General features: G+C 33.6%; 1 protein-coding gene across 3 annotated transcripts in view; it reads right to left on the bottom strand.

Moving 5' to 3' along the window:
* Window positions 715–15,801, bottom strand: part of HLTF (helicase like transcription factor) — a 59,753-nt gene continuing 44,666 nt past the window's right edge. For 2 of the 3 annotated variants that reach the window (XM_013965843.2, XM_013965848.2), the window contains exons 18-25: window positions 15,311–15,490; window positions 11,221–11,345; window positions 10,571–10,749; window positions 9,292–9,417; window positions 8,874–8,986; window positions 8,135–8,315; window positions 5,070–5,150; window positions 715–3,087 (exon numbers count right to left, since the gene is read on the bottom strand). In XM_013965843.2, the coding sequence (XP_013821297.2) occupies window positions 2,935–3,087; window positions 5,070–5,150; window positions 8,135–8,315; window positions 8,874–8,986; window positions 9,292–9,417; window positions 10,571–10,749; window positions 11,221–11,345; window positions 15,311–15,490 (1,138 nt within the window). In that variant the 3' untranslated portion in view covers window positions 715–2,934. The remainder of the gene's footprint in view (window positions 3,088–5,069; window positions 5,151–8,134; window positions 8,316–8,873; window positions 8,987–9,291; window positions 9,418–10,570; window positions 10,750–11,220; window positions 11,346–15,310; window positions 15,491–15,801) is intronic. The other variant, XR_001918158.1, reaches the window with a different exon arrangement.

Genomic DNA, 15,801 nt, shown 5'->3' with positions numbered 1-15,801 from the left:
ATGTAAAATAGATCACCAGTCCAGGTTTGATGCATGGGACAGGGTGTTCAGGGCCGGTGCACTGGGATGACCCTGAGGGATAGGATGGGAGGGTAGTGGGCGCAGGGGGGTTCAGGATGAGGAACATATGTACACCCATGGCTGATTCATGTCAATGTACGACAAAAACCACTACAATATTGTAATTAGCCTCCAATTAAAATTAATTAATTTAAAAAAATACACCAGTGAATGCCTTTTGATATCCCCCAAAAGAAAATATGCATTACCTGAGTATAATTTTATTGGTACTTAACTGGTTTTAAACATAAGATGATTATTTTCTTGATATTCCCAATCCTGGAGCTATAATAAGCTATAATCCATAGTGGTATCTAGTATACCACTATACATAGCTGTTATCAGAGCTCCTTTTTTTCTGCCTGATGGGAAAATAAAAATAATTGAAACCAATGCTTTAGATCAAGACACTTAAAATTTTAAAATATATACAATGAGTTCTAAACAAGAAAGTCAGTTAAATTGAAATTTAGTAAAATTAAAAAAGGGTAGGAATATGAGTCAATTTTTCTCAGCTACTTATAGTACTTTTTATGTACTGTCAATAAAAAATAATTATATAAAATAGACATCTTAACAGAAATATGAGATTTATAAAGATTAAATATTCTTTAAAGAAAAAGTACTCATTAAAATATGGCACTGAGAAAGTAATAATTTTTGAAACTTTTATTAATTTTGAATTTAAAACAAAATCCAGTTTGAACCACAAGTGGAAACACAGTATTTTCAAGATATTTCTAAAGCTATTACTCTACATAATAATGAAACAGTGTTAACAGCATAAACATAATGTGAATTTTTCATTCCAGTAGTTTATATATTTTCATAGGATGAATTTGTTTTTTATTTAACACCACTTAACAGAACTGTACAAAACCAAAAAGGTATTTTTTAAATGACTTGTCACATGAATATGTTTAAAAACAGAAGTCTGTAAATGTTTGGGTAAAGAAGCAGTCTTCACTTTACAATGAGTTTGTAAGGTTTTGCCTTTGTAAGCAAGGAGAGTAGAGTTGTGTTTTTTGCTGCAAATTCTTTTTATACTTAATCTTACAGGAGTATTGGTATACTGAGAACCCATATACCTATCATGTTTTATGAGATCCTGATCAACTTGATTTTTTGTGCTAGTTCTTCTCTATCACTCCTTATGCTAGTGGACCAACCTCAAATTATAATTCCATTCTCATCGTTGCAGCAAGGTCTATTGGTCCTTTTCATCACCTGCTGCTGGAGAGAAAAAGGCCTGGGAAGATTCTTGCTGTCTAATCCACTGTTCCCTTAGAGCAAAGAATAGGGCTCAGAGAAGGGAAGGATTTAGCTGGTGATAAAATATGTGTTAAATCTAAGATATGTGCCCTAGAATACAACCCTGCCTCCAATCTCCTCTTATCTTTCAGTCAAGTTACTTCCAACACTGTAAGTAAAATATAAGGTGTTCTTAAATTTGTGTCATCAAACATGAAGCTTCTCCTGTTATAGTGATCAATTTCTTCCTTCTTTGGATTAAAAATAAAGTTTCCCTTAAGGAAAAAACACCACTTATTACCTCGTGTTCTTAAATTTGTGTCATCAAACATGAAGCTTCTCCTGTTATAGTGATCAATTTCTTCCTTCTTTGCATTAAAAATAAAGTTTCCCTTAAGGAAAAAACACCACTTACTACCTAACCTGATTGATAAAGTTATAGTTTGTTTTAAATGTGACTAAAAGAGTTATCAAGAATTCTGTGGCAGCTACTGTTTCATTATTAACAAAAAAGTAGGAAAATGATGACTGATTCTGTAGGTAGGTGTAAGGGTAAATTATTCAAGTTCCAAAATCAAACTCTGATTCTAAACATAATATCAAAGAAAATTCTCCATTTAGGGATTAAGATGTCTTTAAAAGTTGAAAGAATTTTGGAGGTCATCCAGCCCAACTTCCATCCAGATATCATGCCTCTCACATACAGTAGTCTTCTGAATTATAAAAATTTATAAAGTTTTTTTTAAAAGCACATAAATAATATTATCTATATATAGAAATATCTATTCAGCAATTCCATAATTTAAATAGTCAAATCAAATTGGGCAAAACTGGTTCCTTCTCATCCCCACAGACTGTATTTACACACTAACACATCAAGTTACATTTAAATAAAAAGAATAATACCACCTGACTAAATGGAGAAATTGTGCTCTAACACAAACCCTAATTTTTTTCATGAACATAGACTTGTAAGTCACTTATTTGAATTTTATCTCAATGATACTGTGAAAAGAAAAATAAACAAAGAAACCAACACACACACACATATATGAACAAAACCAAACAAAAACCAGGTAACCTGCTAACCTGGACTTTGGTCTCTCATTTAATGTTCTGGAATGCATATGTGGTTTTCAAAGGTCCAATAAAATCAATCTCTTGTATAGTCTGTGTACATATTAATCGTTTACAAGGACTGTGAATCCATAGCATCACAAATGGGAGGCTTTGGTGACTAACCAAATGTGTCAACATAGAAAATAACTCTCTATTTGGTCAAAAGTATAAAAGGTTTGACTTTTTTGGAAATATGAAAAAGCTGAGTACTTGGGAGAGACATGAAAATACTCAGCATAGATAATATGAAAAGTTGAATAAAAGTAACTTTTTCTCCTCCAAAAATTATTTTAGGCCACGGCATATAACAGAACTTATTGCTATTTGAAGTATCATTAAAAATAGGTTCATATATAGAAGGCGATTAGTAATACCTCTTCACTAATATAAAATATGCCCCTTTTAGAAGACATACTCTAGACATCATTTCTAGAACTGCACTTTTCTCATTTCTAAAACTTGTGTATGTATCTGATTAAACTGAGCTTACCAAATTCCACAAATTTATAAATCAATTAAAGTTCTTATTTCGTTGATTTTAGCTTGTTTCATTTCACTCGCGTTTGTTTTCTTAGTTCCAAAGGCTCCAGCTGCAAGTTCTCTCTTTGTGTTTTGTATTTTCAGCATGTTTTCTTCAACAGAATCCTTCACAATGAACTGTAAAAAGAAAAACAAAGTTAAATTGGTTAGGTACTTTATAGGTCACAATACTTAAAATTTTTTAATTTAAAAAATGAGACCTAATGAAAATAATGCTCTACTCTAAAGGAATCTGCTTCCTTATAGTATTATGTAGCTGTCAAAAATGATCAATAATAATCTATTAGAAACTGTTTCACTATCCCTTTTTTTCTCAATATACAATAGTAATATTAGAATATGGTATGATAGCTAGAGAGGAATGCCATTTTTCCTTATCACTCAGTATATTTCTCCTGTATAAAGAATATAGCTGTAAGGACATGTTATAACTCTATCATCAGATAAGAGCAACATATAAAAAAGCAAACTTTATGGACAATGCTGTAGCTGGAATATTAGCAGAATAAATTCAGCATATTTAAAAAGCCAAGTAAGATTTTCCCAGAAAGAATACACCTTCATCTGGTGTAATTCAGAAAATTGAAAGAAAAAATGTGATCATCTCAATAAATATCAAAGAAGAATGTGATAAAGTTCAACATTTATTCCTCATTAAAAACTTTAATTTTAAAAAGAATCCTCATTAACCTAGAAATAAATGTCCTCAATCTTATTAAGGACATCTACTAGAAACTTACCAAGAACACCATACTTAATGTAAAACAATAAAACTATTTCCAACAAAGTTAGGAACAAGTCAAGAATGATTACTATCATTACTACTATTTAACACTGATAAGAGGTCCCAATTACTGTAATAACAAATTGTGTTATAAAATGTTACTAAATTCTTATATGGGAACACTCCTTATTTATAAAGAATACAGTTTTCAAATTAATCATAAATTCAGTAAATCCCAAACAAGATTTCTTAAATGGGATTTGGTAATCCAAATCCAAAGTTCAATTCATGACTAAATAATAAAAACCAACACAATTTTCAAAAAGATGGGTAATGAGAACACTATGCTCTATTAGATATCAAGGCATACTTTATAAAACCATAGAAATTATTAATGTAACATTGTCCTGGGAATAGGAAAAGAGATCAATGAAATGGAACAGAGCCCGGAAAGAGACCCATGTAATATATATGAATTTATGAAGAAGTGACATTTCAAATTGGTAGGAAAAAAAAGATAGACTTAAAAATGATAATGTAACAAACGATTCTTCATTTGAAAACAATAAAGTTAGATCCATATTATGAATCATAAACAAAAAGTAAAATATTTCAAAAGAATCAGAACTACAGGAGACTTTTTGGGGTAACATTTTCCAAATTTTGAATATGACCATTTTTACTGATATTTTTATAAAACACTACTTCCAGTGGTGGATCAGACCGTAAAGAATCCACCTGCAATGCAGAAGACCTGGGTTCGATCCCGGGGTTGGGAAGATCCCCTGTAGGAGGGCATGGCAACCCACTCCAGTATTCTTGCCTGGAATATCCCCATGGACAGAGTAGCCTGGTGGACTACAGTCCATGAGGTTGCCAAGAGTCAGACACAACTGAGAGACCAAGCACAGCACCCCTCCAGTTTACAAAACTTACAGAAGATTCATTTTTAAAATTTGAAGATAAAAGTCTTCTGTTCTAAGCAAGACCTCAAAAATCCAGGAGATATCAAGAAAATGACTGACATATTTTAAATCATAAAAATTTCTAAACTTTCATGATGAAAAAACACAAAGTTCAAAGATAAACAAGAGCCTGGGATAAAAATTTTCAATACATATAACAAAACATTTAAAATCAGAATTTATAAAGTCCTTTATACTATAAAACTATATTTGTTCTTTATGAAAACTTGGCAAAAGATATAAGGAAGCAATTTACATAAAAAAATTAACAAGACCAGAATAAAGATGACCCTCATAGTTTGCTCTGCATAATTCTATTTCAATCTTTTATAACAATAAAGTCACGCACTATTTATGTAGTTTTTAAAATCCTACAACCTAATTTCAAAATAAGTATCTTAAAAACTCACTTTTGTGATAATAACTTCTTGCTTCTGGCCAAGTCTATGGCATCTGTCAAAGCACTGATCTTCAGCAGCTGGATTCCAGGCCTAGTAAGAACATGAATTGTATCACTACCACCCTAATCTGTATGTGTTCTATACAAGTCCTTTTGTTGCAGCACTATTCATTCACCTTTTACCAACTCAAATCTTTCTGAATGAATTCAGATAATGACATATTAATAAATGTTCTAGGGATGAAACAATCCACACACACCCCTGACTGCCTTCCCCAATCACTACTATGAGAGGCAGGTGTTCTCTCCCCTGTCATTTTACTCCACTGCCTCCAGTATCTAATTGAGGGCCTGAAAAATAGAAATCACACAGTATAAATGACTGTTGAGTAGTCAAATAGTATCTTTCCAGTTTCTTCTCAACCCACTTTCAAGTCAAAGTATATCTGCTTAACAGAGGAAGGTTATACACTCTCCAAAATAATTTACATCAGAAAAGATAGGTGAGCCCATTTAATGAAAAAGTTTTCTCCCTTTTTGCTGGTCTTTGGTTCTTTTTCTTTCATTTTCCTCTACTCATTATATAAAAGTATAAAAAAAGATTTCAGGAGTGGTCAAAAGTCCTAAAAATTATTTAAGACTTTGAAATATAATTTTCTGTATATATACTTGAAATCAGTTTGACTTCAAAACTGATCTAAGAAAGTAACGTTAGCTAATTAACATAAGCATTATCATAGGGACTCTCTTATGGTAAAGAATACAACAATGAAGCACTCAAAAGGGAAGACTAAGCAAGAAGGATATAGAGCTTTTCAGCCTAGAAGATAGGAGTCAAGTGGTTTTGAAATAGTATCATGAATTGTCAGGGTGGGATCATTAAATTTTAAACTAAACTATGGAATGATTCTTGAAGCTGAAAATAGGGTTTTTGGAGAAAAGGAAAATTTATACAACAAAGTACCAATGAAAAACAGAAACAAAATCATAAATGAGTAAGTAATGGCAAGTTCACAGTACAATTTATACTTAAGAAGTTATTTTCTTCTTTTTAAAGTTCCCTTGAGATCTAGAGAAGAGGAGATTTTTTAAACTATTAACTTGCTATAATATGATTTTGGGATTGTTTTTTGGTATAGAAGTTAGATTTAAAGGACTTATGTAGCTTATGATTTTCTAAAACTGAGAGTCATATTCTGTGAATATTTTGTAGTTTGCAAGTGGATACACTTTGAAAGCATTATACTAAGAGGCCAGATAAAATGTTCCTTTCTGCTATCTGTATTCTGTCAGGAACCTCACGGTGAGATGGCAGTATATATCAAGTATGACTAAGATGTATAATAAAATTTATTTCATGGTAATAGAAAACCAATAGCTCCCATTCTCATAGGCAGTGATGAAGGAAGCAATTAACTTTATCAAAAGCTCATAATGAAATATCATAATTTATCTTATCTTTTATACAATACTCCATAAAGAGGTAAAAGATTTTCATGAGCAATTTTTTTTTCCACTGAATCTTATTTTTTGAGGACCTGGCTTTTGTCTTAAAGTTAGAAACAATATCTGAAAACTTAAAATGTTCAATGAAAAACAATCAACCTACTATGAAACTACTAACATTCTGTAAGTTTTCTAAAAGTATAACTGTTCAACTGGTCAACTTTATAATAAGAATTAAATTACTGTATTTGGTATTAACAACCTCTTTCTTATCAAGTACTAAGATTATAACAAAAAAAAAATAATTTGGGAATCTGTTCCAAAAATCAGCTTGTTGAATTATTATCTGTAGTTACAATGCATAGTTTTTATAATAACCATAATACCAGAACTTCAGCAGATATTTAAAACTTCATCCACAGAACTAAGGCAAGAAAATACAATAGACACTGCCATCCCCATGGTATTAACATGAAATCCATGAATGCCTGAGTATGGCTTATGGCTGTGATATTACTGGAAAGGTTACCCTCAGGTGAGGAAAAAAAAAAAAACCTTGGTAACAGGTATATGCTTCAACTAGATTGTCTATCCAGAATAATTCAAAATTTGTATCTTAGTAAAATTTCTTTATGTTATGAATTTTCTGAGTTTCAGGCAGTAAGCTAAAACTACAAACCTTAATTAAGTCTGTGGTTACACAGAAATAGAACAGGGTTTCCTCTAGGTAAAACAGAACACAATACAAATTAGAAACTGAATTAGTTCAGAGGGTTTCCAGTCCAAAAAAGCCCTTTGTACCATCAAGAAAAAGTGCTCCTGTGGGGATGCAACTCTAAGTCACACAGTTTGATGAGTCAAGTTCAGAGTGAATTTTAGCTCCCACTCTATCCCTAGGCCTGTTTCACACACAGTGACTGCACTGTATCAGACATTAAAATTTACCTAAAACATCCCATTAATGTTAGCTGTTTCTAAATTGTGATGCTGGACCACCTGCACCTTTATAAAAATGCAGTTTCCTGGGTCTCCTCTAGGAACTCCTAAATTTGAGGACAGAGGTCAAGTTGTATTTCTTAATTCTTATGCACATGAAAGCTTGAGACTATTAGTACCATGAGGGTGGCTACTTTGTCTATTCTGTTTATAGCCAGATTCCACATCTGGAAGATTCCCTGATACAAAATAGGATCTCATTATTCATGGGCCAAATCAATGAAAACACTTCCCTAAAGCATTAGAAATAACAGAAATAGATTCTGCATATAGAAGAACAGTAGAAAAGCACAGCACAATACTTATGAACATGGACTCAGATCCTGATTTGTGTATTACTAGCTGTGTGACAGGGCAAGTTATTTCACATCTCGGTTTCAGTTTCCTCACCTGTAAAATAGGGATAAGTAACAAGATCTACTCACAGAGATGTTGTGAGAATTTCAGTTGATAAATGTAAAGCACTTAAAGAGAAAGCCCTCAAAACACATTTCCTAAATTGTTATCTATTTCTAAAGTTTGCCTAAGAATTTTCACAATCAGTTACAACTATAAAGGTCTTTTAAAAAAATAAACAAAAAACTATTTGGTAAAGAGGTAGTAACAGATCAAAAAGTCTATAAAATTACTTACTGGATCCATTAAAAAAACTCGAGATGCTGCAGAAAGATTCAAACCAACTCCACCTGCTTTTAAGGACAGAAGCATTATAGTTGGAGACCCTGCTTCAGTGTTTTGAAAACACTGAATTGATTCAACTCTTTTTTTCTGGGCCATGGAACCATCCAAACGAGTAAATACAAATCCAGAGGCTCTAATGGAGGGGACAAAAGAAAGTAAGTTACTACACTATAAAAACATGTTAAGTAATTGTAATCTTTTCATTAAACCAATTTTTTCACTCATTTCTTCTGACAAATTATACCAATCATCTACTAGTAAGTCAGGCTCTACAGTCAACATTTTTTCCTATAAATTCAGGACTTAAACTTAAAAATTCTAAGTTCTCAGGAATATTCTTTATTGTTACAGTTATTTTGTGTGTTGTGTTAGTCGCTCAGTCGTGCCTCTTTGCGACCCCATGGACTGCAATCCACCAGGTTCCTCCGTCCATGAGATTTTCCAGGCAAGGATACTGGAGTGGGTTGCCATTTCCTTCTCCAGGGGATCTTCCCAACCCAGGGATGGAACACGGGTCTCCTGCACTGCAGGCAAATTCTTTACTGACTGAGCTACAAGGGAAGCCCTGTTATTTTAGATAGATGAAATAAATAAAACTGCGAAAACAGAAATAATGTCATTTTTTTGCTATTCAAATTAAAACATTTATATAAAATCCTTTTGCTCAAAGTGAAAACACTGTTTAACTTACCTGAGGGGAGTTTCTATTAAAGACAAAAATGTTGTAAACTGAGAAACAACTAAACTTTTTATGTTGGGGTTCTTCTTTCTTAAATCAATCAATGCATGCATTAGAGCATTAATCTGAAAAAAATTAGGACACCCATTAGGTTCCATTTTGAATGAGAAGAGAAAGGTTCTGACATATTACCTCCCCAAAATGCAAATGTAAAAGACCACTAATTTTTTTAAAAAATTGAGACTATCATATTTTTCATAATCTGAACCCTTTCTCTCTCCCCTTAAATTCACCATTAGATATAAACAAAAAGCCAGTAACCACCAACAAAGTATAATACTCGTGACAAGATTAAAAGCAGAATTATTATTTTAAAATATGATTATTTATATAAACATAAATATTCAAATATTTGCACATGTATATTTACCTTCGAACTGGATGTCCATTCCATATTAGACTTTTTCTCAGTGTTGCATGCCAATTCTTCTGGAGGACATTCTATTAAACCGTCTCCATGTATATCACTTCTGCACAAAGGGCACTTAGCATGAGGCTATATAAGAAAGAACAAAGTACGAGTGACACTTAACAAAAGGAACAGAAATATAAATTTGCCTAAAATGTTTAAAAGGCAAGGTAAATTCCATATCCCTAATAGCATTTTATTAAACCTTTTATTAGATTCATCCATTTGAGATAAATCTGTACATGCTGAACTTCAGGCAGATATAATGTTCTAATGCAGAAGTGGGATTGGTAAGAGAGCTAAAGTAGGTAATCCTGACTAGCAGCAAGAGCTTGAAACAATAAATATTATTTTCAGCCAAATAAAGAAACTAGGAATAACAGTTTCTTGAGCTAATTAAAATTCAGCATATTAACTGAAACTACTCTTTAGAAGAAAACCAATTCCTTCTTAATAGCTTATAAAGTAGTTCAGATGTGTTAAGTCCTAGCAGGTTCATTCAAAGCAGTTGTCTGTTGTGTCTATTTTGTACCAAGGCATACCAATAAGACTATCTCTAAAATAACTACATACCAAGTGCCATTATAATAAAAAAGATTCTCAAACTATGTACAATCAAGACGTGCATTTTCCCCTATATGTATATTACCTCTCCACAAAAATGTTTAAAAAAATTGTACCTTAAAAGGGCTGCTTAAAGGATTATTCCACTTCACACAAATTTAGACCTACCTAGCCATAACAGTCCAATAGCCATGGCATGGCAACTAAGCTGTTGAAATATGGCAAAGACAAACTGAGATGTGCTTTAAGTGTACAATACCACTGAATCTTGAAGTTCTAAGTTTAAAAAAAATCATGTAAGGCATCTCATTAATAATTTTTAAATTTTAGATATACTGGATAAATAAAAATGCATTATAAAAATTGATCTGTTTTACTAGAAAATTTTAAATTACCTTTGTGTCTCACATTATAAGTCTATTTCTTAGAAATGACCTGAAGAGTCAGTAGAATTAAAACACTGACTATGAAATATACCTCCAAAGCTATGTCTTTTTATATGACAAAAGCTTAGTTACATGAAATATAAACAGTGATAAAATTAACTATAAAAGGTGCACTAACAAACCCAAGTGAGAAACTCCTTATAGTCTTTGTTGGGCTTGGGTTTTCATTATACTCAACACTGAAACTCCACACCATCAAACACTGAATTTGTACTAGGCATAAAACTCACCTGCTCATTCTGAATGACTTGACAAATACAAGGTTTACAGAAGACATGTGCACAATGTGTTATGACAGGAGCCATTAAAGAGTCCAAGCAAATTGCACATTCTTCATCAGAACCTGAGCTCAGAATTAACTTCATCTTCTTTATTAACTTCTTCCGTAGTTCTTCAGGTGTATCATTCCCTAGGGAAAAGGCTGAATAATTAATTTCAGAGGAAGACTTGTAATACGACTAGACAATCTTAATCTTCCTTATATAGGGAAAAGTTTTGCTTGGGTAGTTCTTAGTCTTTTATTTTTTTATCATAGGTAAGAAGCATGATTTAAATTTGAAATTTTAAGAAAAATTCAGAAGTTCCACATAACATACCTTACACAGAAACAATATTATAACACAATCTGCAGGTACTGCCATAGAATAAAAAGCTGATGCGATTTGATCCTTTCTTCTAAGACTATCATTGGAAATCCTGGAAAACCTCATTAATATTCCACTTCATTGTTAAAGAGATTTTTGAGTATATTTCTAGTTGAGTCCTATACTAAAAATCAATGTTCATTTGACAAACCAAATTTAGGCCACATGAATAATTTCTTATTTTGACTTAAATATCTCTAATAAATACAATGTGTAAACCAATCACATTTACCTACCTGAGGGACCACTGGAAGACACTGCATTTGCAAGAAGGTGTGTATGACAACAAATCTGCCGCAATCTAAGCAAAAGACCCAGGACATCTGCATAGTGTGCAAGGACAGTGCCTTCATTAAAATACCTAGAGGTGAAAATGTTAAATACTATGAAGGCCTCTAAACAATAGTATTTCCTATTCTAAAACAGCACACACACACACAAAATAACATTGTTCTCTTCTTCCCTAGAAATCACTTCAAAACAAGAATGGAAAACAGAAAAGTAAACTCTTACCTTTAATGAAACCACGAGAGATTTACACCAATAAAGCAAAGTATATGAGAAATGGCTGCAAACTACAAGTAATGTCAAACAGGAAAATAATGAGAGATATGACTGCAGATCTCAAGCAGACCTGCCAGAGCACAACTCTTCAAAATAGACAGCATGCCCTAAGGAGAAAGCCACCATCTCTTACATGCAGAAACAAAAACAGGGTGTGTGGCTCATGGCTTGAACATCCCAGGACAAGTTTATACCAGGACAAAGGGAAGACAAACTGAATAAGGAAACACACTGACCTACTGTGTTTTTTCTTTTAGAAAATACTACAAGCACAGCATTCCATATCATAGGGAACCCTAAAGCTTCCAATCTCCGTGGAAAGAACTCACATGTAACACCCTGATATATTTCCTACCAGTCAAGCATACAGCTATGATTCCTGTCCCTTTGTATGATGAATCTCTTGCAAACAGCTAGTCCAGAAAGAACTCAATACATTCATATAAGAGTAATAATCAGCACAGATCAAGGAAGAAAACAAATAGCATCAAAAGAAAACTCACCAGAAAAAAGTTTCCACAGAACAAATTAAAAATTATGGCCAAGAACTCTGCCATAATACCACTCAATAAAACAGTTAGTTCCTCCTAAAAAAAACACCAATAGCTTAAGGCAGAGACAAACCTTTGAAAAGGTATGGCAAAACAAAACAGAGATCAAAAATGAGCTGGTACAGCTAAAGAGTGAGAAAGAGAAAAGTGAACTATCAGAGAAAGCCACAGGAAACCCAGCATAAAAGAGACTGTGTGGGTGTCTGCTCAGTCGCTTCAGTTACGTCTGACTCTTCGCAACCATATGGACTATAGCCCACCAGGCTCCTCTTCCATGGGATTCTCCAGGCAAGAATACTGGAGTGGGTTACCATGTCCTCCTCCAGGGATTCTTCCCCATATAGGTATCAAACCCCTGTCTCCTGCATTGCAGGTGGATTCTTTACCACTGAGCCACTGGACTAGCCACTGATAAAAACACAGGAAAGAATGTGGGAAACAGGATTGAGAAAAGCAAAATTAAACAGAAAAATATAAAAGATTAGAGTAAAATGATACCTATGAAAAAACAAAGACTATCCAACCTACACAGAGAAATAAAATAATGGAGCAGAAAGCAATATTTAAGAAAACTTTCCCAAAGTGGGGTACAGGGGAATCCCGGAGTCTACAGATTTAAATGGTACCACCTGTTCCAGGGAAAAAATAATCAACAGAGAGAGGTCCTGGTGAAATTGCTTGACTTTAAAGAAAAGAATAAAAATAAAATCAAGGTTTTCAAGGGAAAGATTCAATATAAAATATAGAAAAAAAGACAATAAAGTTTCTGAAGGAAGAATGAGTGATCCAAAAATTATATACCAAGGCAATCTGATATTTTAGTATTAAAGCAATAGAAGAAATATAGCCTAATGGTTGAGAGGACAGACTCCAGAGCTAAACTATCTGAATTCAAAACCTGACTCTGTCAGTTTAACTGTGAAACCTTGGGCAGGTTTCTCAATCTGTGCCTTGAGCTTCCTCAGTTGTAACAGTGGCATAATATATACCTAATAGGATTGCTATATTAAAAAAGTTACCATATGCAAAGCATTTACAACAGTGCTGAACTACAATGAATGATATATATGTGCTAATATTGTTAGTAAGGGTAGTAGTATGGCAACAAATGCTTCTCAGTACTCAAGAATGCAGGCTTCCCAGGTGGCACAGTAGTAAAGAATTCACCCACCAACGCAGGAAATGGATACCCACTCCAGTATTCTTGCCTGGGCAGTCTACACAGTCCATAGAGTCACAAAGAGTCAAACGCAAATGAGCACGCACATAACAACAACATTCAAAAATGCAAGGAACAGGCAATATAAAGATTAAACTTACAAATTCTAGAATCAAACTGCCTGAGTTTAAGCACCAGCTCTGTCATTAGCTGTGTGACACAAGGTAAGTCAACTAACTGCCTCCGTGCCTCAGATTCTTCCTCAGTAAAATGTAGGTAATCTTTGTACTGACTTAACAGAACTGCTGTGAATTAATACACATAAAGCACTCTCAGATGATTGCATTAACACCTAGTAACTGCTCAATGTTTGTAAATGTATTACCTAGTAAGATATTTTTAAAATACTTATTTAAGAACAGTTTCAATAAAGATTTTTTTTTCAACCTTTCAAATACAATAACATTTATCAATAGTCTTAACTACTTCTTGGCATCACTTCTTACACTGAAAATCATTATTTCAGTTTAAGAAATTCCTTTTGAGTGCCAGATACTGAAGTAGAAGCCTCCTCCTACCTCACCAGCTACTTCTGTCTTGTTAGAACTCTTCTCTAACTTCACTCACTCTCTTGGTGACCTTATCCAGTCCCCTGGCTTTAATTATCATTTACACACAGGTGACTTTCAAATTTGTATCAAACCAAGATAATTCCTATGAGCTCTAACCTCATATCCAACCGAGTATGTGACATCTCCAGGTGGAAAACACACAGGGATCACAGAATCAATGTGTCCAAAGTGGAGTTTCTTATTTTCCCTGAAAAAATTCTGCTCCTCCCATAGGCATATTCTGCAAATGGCAATTTCATCCTTCTAGTCACTCACGTGAGAAACCTTGCAGTAATCTTCCACTTCTCTCACACCGCACACTATATAAAATCAGCAAGTTCTGTTGGCTCTCCCTTCAAAATATAACAAAATCTAGGCATTTCTCACCCTCCTCATCACTATTACTGCAGTAAGAAAACACCATCATCCTTACTTTGATTACTGCCACTGTTCTCCCTGCACTAACTCACTTCAGTCATGTCCGACTCTGCAACCCCATGGATGGTAGCCCACCAGGCTCCTCTGTTCATGGGGATTCTTCAGGCAAGAAGACTGGAGTGAGTTGCCGTGCCCTCCCCCAGGGGATCTTCCCAACCCAGGGATCGAACCTGTGGTTCTCATGTCCCCTGCACTGGCCGGCCGTTGCTTTACCACTAGTGCCACCTGAGAAGTCCCAACTGTTCTCCCTATTTATGCCTTATTACTAAATAACACAACAGCCAGTGATACTTTTAAATAAAAATAAAATTAAGTCACTCCTGCGGTTCAAAACACTTCAGAGGTTCCTAAATCTCATAAACAGTAAAAGCCAAAGTTCCTAAAATATGCCACAATGCCTTACATAATTGTCACCCGCCTCTACTCCAACAGCTCTTTACCATCATTACTATTTTCCACCTTGCTCATATTATCCAGCCACAATTGCCTCTTTGTTGCTCAAGTTCCTCAGGTTTACTCCCAACTCAGGACCTTTACACTTGCTGTTCCCCTCTGCCAGAAATGTCCCTTAGCCCCAATCTTCTTTAAATCCTTTCCCATGTATCACCTTCTTGGTGAAATCATCTTCCCTGAACGCTATAAAAATTTCAAGTTTTAGTCTTTAATAGGTTTCTTTTCCCTATGTATACTTCTTTCAACGCTTTTAATCTTCTCCCATGTCATAAAAATGGCAATAGAAGCAAGCAAGGTCTTCTGACTAAGCAATTCAAAACTTGCCATTTCACATAAACTTTTTTCCCTAACTGTAGGAGTTACTTACGTGGTGAATTATAATACTATTTCACTCCAATTATTAATTTATAAAAAAGTAGTTTGAATACTTAAAAACAAATTATACTTCAGTGTACTAAAGGCTTTTATAACTTACATTTCTAAAAAGGCTCTTCAATTAAAGTTAACAAAGAAAAAAACTGATTTCTAAAATGACTTTCTTTCTCCATACCTTCCAATAGTAGCTTTGCCTTCATTTTTCACGGACTGGTAAATCTTTCTCTCTTCATCTGAAAGTGTAATGTGCTGAATAAATACTTTACGTTCTGGTAACTCCAAAACAGGTTTTCCTTTAATTTTGCTTGTCTTTGTTCTTCTAAGTGTAATATTTTTAATTAGGGACTGCAAACGCCTAGTCAAAATAAAACAAATAATTATATAACTTTTCATTCCTATATAAGTTGATTCAATGAGAACAAAAATAAATATATTAATCTGCTAGTTTTATAAACTTAGTAAAGATTTGAAAAAAAATGGTTAGGGATTTTTATCCAATCTGATAATGACAGACATTTTCTACAGAGAAAATCAGAGCAACAAAATGCATCTAAATTTGCTCTCAATTCAGTACCTGTCACAGTTTAATCTTTTATTCTGTCCTTATTTTTCTTACACTCATCTCCCCATTTTTCTAATCACTAACCATTTTTATTTGTCAATTCT

This window comes from Capra hircus, chromosome 1 (genome assembly GCF_001704415.2).
Source record: "Capra hircus breed San Clemente chromosome 1, ASM170441v1, whole genome shotgun sequence".
NCBI lineage: Eukaryota > Metazoa > Chordata > Mammalia > Artiodactyla > Bovidae > Capra > Capra hircus.
Note: the sequence above shows the minus strand (reverse complement) of the source record. Positions and strands in the feature narration are given on the sequence as shown.